This window comes from Sardina pilchardus, chromosome 17, assembly GCF_963854185.1.
Source record: "Sardina pilchardus chromosome 17, fSarPil1.1, whole genome shotgun sequence".
Classification (NCBI taxonomy): Eukaryota; Metazoa; Chordata; class Actinopteri; order Clupeiformes; family Clupeidae; genus Sardina; species Sardina pilchardus.
This window is the reverse complement of record NC_085010.1, coordinates 18161631-18170053: the sequence shown is the minus strand read 5'-3', so window position 1 is coordinate 18170053 and position 8423 is coordinate 18161631. Positions and strand designations below refer to the sequence as shown.

The window sequence follows — 8423 nt, the reverse complement described above, 5'->3', positions numbered from 1 at the left end:
TTTTCCAATAATGTAATATAAATAAAATTACTTAAGCATCATTTCCATTTCTATGTGTTTTGCATTTGTAGCACAATTCAAACCTGGCATACTGTATCTCCTGTGCCCTTGTCTTGTCAAGAGATTATGAGATTATGAATTGCATTTGTGTTTTCTGTTTGTTTCAGTCACTCTGCAAAATCAGTCTTTGTAATGGGGGTACAGGACAGCAGTTGTCTTAATATCTTGAAATATGCTCTGCAGGAATTTAGAATTCTTTGACCACATTCAGCATCCTCCAGTGCTGACCACTGCATTCCTGCATGACAAGTTCACTGTCCTCTACCTCCAAACATCTCTTTGTGTCTCTGTTCTGTATGGCAGACCCCTGCATGAAGAAAACATATCCAAAAACACGTTGCAACTTCTTCATGGATGTCTCAGGTATTCCATTCAGAAACTATTACAGTTACTAAGAAATCAATCATGTTCAGGTTTATTGAGTGCCTCACCTGTTTGAAGTCCCAGTGCACATAAAGGCCTGTTTCTTTGGCCTTCTTGCATTCATGTAGTTGTGGCAATACTCCTGAGCCTGGATCCCCTAGACAGCGGTTGGTTTCGGGTGAGTTGGACTGGATGTCTCCAATGAATATCTTGCCACTTGAGTGATAGTAGCAAGCCTGCAACAAGATATATGTGTGATGGTGTTTGTAAGCGTCTCTTCATTGTATCTATATTAGCTTATTAACAAAATATATTGATCAAGCACATACCTGAGAGGTATAAGAATGACAATGGTATAAGATGGGGGTGTCAACAGGGCCTTGATCCACACAGACACCTGTGTTCATGTCATTCTGCAACTGACATCAGAGAAAGGTGGTGACACCTTCACAATAGCATTTCCAGTAGTCTCTCTTTTAAAAATAAACTCTTAACTGTGTATGGTTGTATAGATCAGTGGTTTTCAAACTTTTTTAAATGAGTACCACCTCAGAGAACAATTACTGTCCAAGTACCACCATTATGACCGGCATTAAAATACAGTACCAATACCAATTTAAATATATTTTACATTGTTGTTTTGCATTGGGGTTGCATTGTTTGCTTTTCAAGAAAGATAAAAACTAGTTTAAATGTAACGATTTTTCATCATTCATACTGTATATAATTTCCTATAATTTGAAGTGATTATTTTGTCTTCTGAAATAAAACATCTTGGAGACTCCCAGAGTACCACAACAGAGAGTCCGCGTACCACCAGTGGTACCCGTACCATAGTTTGAGAACCACTGGTATAGATTATTATACAATCTAAATGTAGCGCAAAGTCCCTGAACCTCTGTAACATAATGCTTACATACAATACTTACGTTGCCATAGCTGAGAATGTTGAATGGCTTTAAGTTGGTATAGACATTGTCGAGGTACCACTGGAACGGCTTGCACTTCAGTTTCTCCCTCAGCTTTTTTCTTTCAGACACATCACCAATATCTATGCCATGATTCTACAGTGAGACAGAAAATATACAGAGAGCAGCAAAACACTAAGTACAGTATATTTTTCTTTCAATCAATTGATCAATCGATCAATCAATCAATTAAATGTTACATTTCAAAATATAAAATGTTGTATTTGTTTATCAAATTAACAGTATTTGGTCATTCACATCATATTATTTTTCCAGACTGTGTTGTTTCACCTGTAGAGGGAGCCTCCAGGCAATGTTGACATTGTACTTGTAGTCGTCCAGCCACACTTCAGCCAACCGGAGAGCGTTTCTCTGCAACACGTATTTCAGCTCTGGCATGTAAGGTTTACGCGCTCTCTCCAGGTGAGCAATCTTGGAACAGGGAATCACCTCAATGCTACCACCACACAGCCAAACCTGAAATCAGTCATTCCCATGAGATGAGTTCAGGGCCCACTCCTCAGCATTCCCACAGTACTTTGTCTTTGTTGTCACAGAAAATCTTTATTTTTTTCCTTTTTTAATTTGGCACCTGCTGAAACTTACTCTAATTCCGAATTCAACATTTTCTCCACCATAAATTGTCATGCCAGGATCCAGAGCTCCAATCTCCCCAAAGAAAACACGATCTGCCACCAGTATCCCCATAATGGATGGACTCCTGTCAACACATTTAGGAAGTTATGGAACACCATTTCATAACATACCATAACACTTTATTTTAGGTGACACATGTTAGCCATTAATACATAAGTAACATGTGTATACTATGAATTGGTGCTTAATAGTCATTATAGTAATATATATATTAGTTCATTATTCAGCTTCTTACTGAATAGATGATTTGGTCCTGGTAAATCCTTAACTTAAAGTGGTTCATGCCATTTCTAGGCTTCCCCCCAGACATTGCACTGTGCGGAGGGCACTATTCCCACCTATTCTGGTCTACTGTACCATGAGATGCTTGACCTCTTTAGAAAGCTGAGCCCCTGTAGGTAACGGAATAATTGTTTGAAGTATACTGGCAACAGGTTACAGCGGTTAGAAAATTGCTTTTTCTTTCTACCGGGTTACAAACATATTTGAACTGACCACACTTCAGCCCTCAGATCAGCCCTCAAGTCACTTGAGAAACACAACTGAGCCCTATAGCACCAAGTCTTGTGAAGCTGTGTAAACGTAGATTCATATAGAGGAAAATACTGTATGAGTAATTTACTAGGCTGGGTAAACCCTGCCTGACCTACTGGCAAATTTGGATTTCACTAGGCAGCTCAGGCTGGAAACCTGCATATCTATCTGTTCCCTGCCAGAACATTTGGCTCCAATCACAAACAAACTTATCCATAAAATGCACCAGATTGTTGGTCTGATTGGTTGAAGGATTATCCAAGCGTACGGAGTCATGATTTGAACGATGCCTATAGAACTTGACAGTCCCGCCCCTCCCCTGAGAGAGCACGCCAAAATGCATACTGACAATAAAATAACCTTAGTGTAGAAACATATGCATTATGGTCTCAAATGAAAGGTAACTATCTGAAGTTTCTTGCTGATATGTGTAGGGGTTCTGATATATAATGATAACATGAAACATGGAATAATCTGCACAATTTATGAATATTCTATTTATGGATTTTTGTTTGGAACCCTTGATGTAAGTGCCACTATTGTATTACTGTCTGTATTCCGGGTTATTGTTGGGAGCACACTGGATATTCTGGGTCATTGTAAGGAGCACACTGGATGTAAATGGTCCATAAAACAAACATGAACTCACTTTCCAGGAAGTGTTTCATCGTTTCTGGCATACCACTGTGGGGAGAATGCCTCGTACTTGCACCACATAGCCCAGTCAAAGCCTTGGGCTGAGGGAATGTAGTTTTCCAACTTCAGATCATAGCAGCTCACTTTATCAAACACAGGTGATAGCACCACAGTGCGGTCTTCCTTGATACGCGCCAGGAGTGGCTCTGCCCTAAGCACACAGGGAAATATAGACCTTTTCAAGAGAGTTCCATTATCAGTGTTCATACAGTAGTTGTTCCCACAAGGTTTTCATTTAAACATTCCATATGTTATCTTAATTCTGTGTAAGTAGTTGAGAACAAATTAGAACTTTCAAGCACTGTTTTTGTTTTTCTTGTTGAAAGGGTCTACAGATGCCACTACAGAACACAACAGAATAGGCCTGGTACTTATAGTGAATGGACCAAGAATGCAGTGAACTGATTATGAAATGGTTAGAAGAATGTCCATAACGCTCAACATAAGCCATTACATGAACCCGGAAATGGGCATCATCACACTTACAATGGTATATGGGTTTAGTTATGAGTAAATGTCTTTGTCTGAAGGTGCAATCTGTGCAATTTATAGTGAAAAAATATTCATAAACATGTCAAAACATTTATTGTGTAAAACATCATAAATCCATCGTCTGGGCTCAGCAAGAGTCACCGCAGACTGCACTCTTGAAAGCCGACTCACACCGTCCAGATCACCCTGTTTGGCGAAGCAGCTCTGGTGAGGTCTGAAAGGGTGGAGGATCTCTCGGAGAAGTTAGGGATAAACGTCCAAAACCATCCCACCAACCTCAAAAAGGATCTCACCTTTTTTTGTAGTAAAGAGATGTGCAGCTGTGAGGGACATCCACTTTGTCCACTTGTGGCTGGATCACACCATTGCAAATCAAATCAATCCAGGTAGCGGACGTCTTTCTGCCCCATAGCACAATTTTTCGGATTAATAGGCAAATTGCTTCCCCGCCAGTATGCCGTTCAGAAGCCTCTAGAAACTGGCTGGCGCCCTCTACAGGCCGACCACCATTACCCGAAAGTGGAAGAGGCCAAAAGGGATCCGTAAAGCTGTGATCTCCTTTGCTCGCTTCCTCAGGGGCACTTTCCAATAGCCACAGGATAGATCGATTGTAGAGATGTACTTCACCTTCCCTAGGCATTCCTGGGACTGTACCATTTTCTCCCGTCTGCCATTTCTTACCCCTTGTGTCTGTAACAGCGTCTTCATCAGACTCGTCAGCTGCAACACTGATCCCTCAGATATGCTTGTGTTTGCTGAGGCTTCACCTCCATCTGGCTTTGTGCTGGTGTCCACCTGCTCATCCTCCTGCTGGGGATGGGCGTCATCCTGGGCTTGCCTGGGTTTAGGTGGCATCTTCAACACTGTCTCCTACTGAGGCTCCAGTTACTTCTGACACCAATTGTTGCCGGGCTGGCCTTGCGGTGGTGAAAAAAACAGGAGGCAGTGTCTCAGATTCGGAAAATGGCACAGGTAAATATACCAGTCAGGAGTCAAGACTGTGGCTGCCCAGTCTTGTGACTCCATGTCGGCTGCCCTCACAACTGACTCCAAACAGCCAGTCTTGTATTGGGTCACCTGACTCTGAATCTTGAGTCCCCAAGTCTGGTACCAAGACAGCACTCAGTTGGAAGTGTTGTCATAAGAGACACATGTCTCTCAGCAGCACAGCAACCCAGAGCCTGTACCCAGGAGGTCCAGCTTTCCCATGAGTCTACTCCTGTGCCCGCAGCCCAGTCGCCTGATGCCAAGCCTGCAGCCCAGTCACCCAAAGCAGTCATGCACGCAGCCCCACATTTGCCCGAGCCGGACCCGCCTCTGCTAGGGTCGGTCACACCTGCGGACCCACATCGGCCCTTATCGGCGGATGATAGAGCCGAGTTCACCCTGTCTGAATACTGTATGTCTGTGATCCTGTCTCCAAGTTCGAGTTGTCTGAGTCTCTCTGTGAGCCTGTGCATGTGTGTGTCCCTGAGATTGGGGGTGTGGGTGAGTCTGTTAGCATGTACTGTATGAAGGTGTGCATGAATTTGATGGCACTTTGAGTAACACTTTGTCTAATTCCATTGTACTGTATGTTCGTTCACAAACGTTTGTCAATGACTCAAGGCCAACAGAAACCTGTTTACAAAAGCTTGCCTATGTTTACGAAATTAAAAGTGCCTCTGGTTAACCTACCAGCCCTTGTTGACCTCAATATGGGCATCCAAAATGGCAACCACATCACCACTGGCAACCTTCCACCCCGAAATTCTTGTCTGACTTAGGCCCAGCTGACTAGAGTGCCTGACCAGTTTCACCAAGCCAGGCCTTGTCTCGTGAATGAGGCTCACAAAGGCATTTAATGGCTCCTTCAGGTCACCTGTCAAGATATATGATTTTACAGTTACACATACTCACACAAACTACATTAATCGTACAGAATCATCAATAACACAACAATACTGTATTGCACTTTTCAGTGATCTGCCTCATCATTGCTTCATTGGTTGGTAGGAGGTGGTACAGTACCTCAAATGAAAACAGAGCTTGTGTACACTGCACACACGGTAAACACTGACCCAGATCTTATTTGTGTTTCACATGACAGTTGTTTGCCTGGTGTCAAGACAAATGAGAGACAGCTTGAGAAACCAACCGTTGGAGCTGTGGTCATCCACCAGGATGATGTCTCTGAGGAGGTGAGCAGGGGTCCTGTTGATGATGCTGGTGATGGCCCTCTTGATTATGGACAGGGCCTCATCAAGGTAGATTAGCACAACACTAATGGTGGGCAGATCTTTTGGGTATTCCCGCTCCAAACACCTGCAACACAGTCGAAAACAGCTGTGTCTCACTGAGTTCTTACAGATGTTAGTGCATGACTGTTGGTGCATGACTACATGACAAATAGCTGAATCCTTGTACTGCTCACAACTGACCTATAATGTCGTGTCTCAGGTAGGTCCCTGTCCAATGGCAAACGGTTGCTCAGAAAGGTATTGTAGCCGTATCTCTGAAACAACTCCTCGGCTTCCATCTGTTCGTCTTCGGTCAGAGCAGCATCCCAGTTTTTGAAAAGAAGTGAGTTTGGGTACAGTTTTTCGACCATCTTCTCCTTCTTCACGTCATCCACCCGTTTCTCCTCGTGTCTGTTATGGGAGCTGACTGAGATCACACCAGTCATCATTTTATACTACACTCTTTGGTCAACCCTTAGCAAAAACAAGTTTATGGAAGTGTCTGCTTACCATAAACATAAGACGAAAGTAACTTTATTTTCCATTTTTAAATCATGTCAAATACATTTACTACTGTACACAGAAATCCCACACATACCAGAAGGCCTAGTATTATCTTGTAATCATGTGCACACAGAAATATCTGTTGCATACAAATGTGTGCTCTACAAACACTTGTGAATGTAAATGTTTGAGTTTGCACACAAGACCGCTCAAAGTTTAAAAGGGTGTGTCAAATGTTACATTCATTTTTAGACTTTTGCATAAGTCTAGTAATACCGGCGAGATTAACCGGAGTCAAATTGCTCTACGCAAACCTGGCTAATAAAGCTGATTCCGATGGCCAGGTTTGCTTAAACAAACAATGAATTTTCATATAATGGCCTCATGGAGCAATTCAGAGGGTTATCAACAACACTGTGGCACAAATCAGTGTAGCACCTTCTGTAACCTAGCAGCAGAGAGGGTTAAAGCGGAGCGAGAGGCGCAAACGTTCGATCATTTCCGCGTTCTGTCTTCGCAAAGGGGAGGGGGGCTAAATCCCCCTTTAAGCAGACCTGTTAACATTCTAACTGAACTGCTTGCCAATCTGACAGAGATCGATATCCCACTATGACGTCTTTGCGACACGCCTCTTTAAGCAGACAGGAACTGTTCGAATTTTTATTCCATAGAGATGCATTATGTTGCTCTATCTTGTCAGTAATTAAGGATCTTTGCTAACAGGCACCAAGCGGTAGACTGCAACATCTCATGCGAGCTGGAAAGATGATTTGCGGCCAATGGACAAGTATAAGCAGAATGTCTTCTTACCTAATTTGTTGATCTGGGCCTCCATTCTCTCTAGTCTCTCTAGGATACCAGTGCCCTGCATGGAGTAATTTGCTTTATGGCGATCATTCCTATGCTCCTCCACCATGCTCTCTCTCTTGGAGAGGATTTTCAAATTTACCCAAGTCAGATACAGCAATGTGGCAGCTACGACCATGCAAGGCACAAGCCCTCGAACACACCTCACCCTCGCCCTCGCCATCCCTCTGCCCAGTGTTGTGCACACAGGACATGCACCAGATTCCCTCTCCAGTAGAGAATGGAAAACAGTGACGGATAAGATCTTACTCAGACCAAAGGTCCTAACTCCTCCCCATCACTAGCCAATGTAATCACCAACTGAAGTTGACAATTGTTACCTGGAATAAATTCTATAGGTCTACTAGTCAACATCCATCATCATTGACTGTTAAAGGGACAACCTTCAGCATGGTTAACTGTGGTAAAACAGGTTTTGCTAAAATGGATCAACATGCATTAAACCTGCATTTCGTTACAGTAATGACAACACAGTTTAATCTTTCAGTTTAAACATTTCTGAAACACACACACACACACACACATACTGTACACATACCCACACACAATGAAAAATAATGCTGCAGGATGCCAGGATGCAGGATGCAGGATGCAGAATCCTGTTGCTGTGCTATTTCTTAGGTGAGGCTACAAAAGTGGGTATGCTCCATCTCCCAAAGCTCTTAACAGGAATCCATCACATTCAACCCTTAAAACTCTCCATGCGATCTTGCTTAAAATAAAACACCTTGTCTTCAGACATAACACAAAAAGCCCTCAAAGACACATTGATGCAACAGGTATATTCAGATTTCATAATTCTTTACTTCCCACTGTAGTAAAATTATCTTAACTAAAATTCTGTGGAAAAGTACTATGCAACTGCATACTTAAAAGAATGGTAAACAGTCATGACTTTACCAATATGTAACAATGAGACTCTTTTGGGGTCATTGAAAAGAGTGAACTAACTCATGATCCATTAATCTATAGGGGCGGCAGGTACTGTAACTTTGGCAGTGGGCCAATATTTTCCATGGCTCTGCATGCCAGAGTAGGCTAAGCTATACTAATATTTAAACGC

The 8423-nt window shown here is 42.7% G+C and overlaps 1 protein-coding gene across 1 annotated transcript; it reads right to left on the bottom strand.

Annotated features, from left to right (window-relative positions):
• On the bottom strand, positions 1 to 7512 carry LOC134062142 (probable polypeptide N-acetylgalactosaminyltransferase 8). Its single transcript, XM_062518059.1, has 11 exons — positions 7304 to 7512; positions 6191 to 6416; positions 5908 to 6074; positions 5448 to 5631; positions 3232 to 3429; positions 1998 to 2112; positions 1683 to 1868; positions 1353 to 1487; positions 753 to 842; positions 492 to 659; positions 1 to 367 (listed from the first exon to the last, which is right to left on the bottom strand). The coding sequence occupies exons 1-11, from the start codon at positions 7476 to 7478 to the stop codon at positions 248 to 250; spliced, it is 1764 nt and encodes a 587-aa protein (XP_062374043.1). The 5' UTR covers positions 7479 to 7512; the 3' UTR covers positions 1 to 247.
• Positions 7513 to 8423: the final 911 nt, after the last annotated feature.

Excerpts from the sequence above, each read along its gene's own strand:
- LOC134062142 (XM_062518059.1), bottom strand. The coding sequence starts at position 7,478 with ATGGTCGTAGCTGCCACATTGCTGTATCTGACTTGGGTAAATTTGAAA. Across the intron at positions 3,430-5,447 it reads ATTGAGGTCAACAAGGGCTG|GGCAGAGCCACTCCTGGCGC; the intron begins GTAGGTTAACCA and ends CTGTGTGCTTAG. Across the intron at positions 1,869-1,997 it reads ATGTTGAATTCGGAATTAGA|GTTTGGCTGTGTGGTGGTAG; the intron begins GTAAGTTTCAGC and ends GACTGATTTCAG.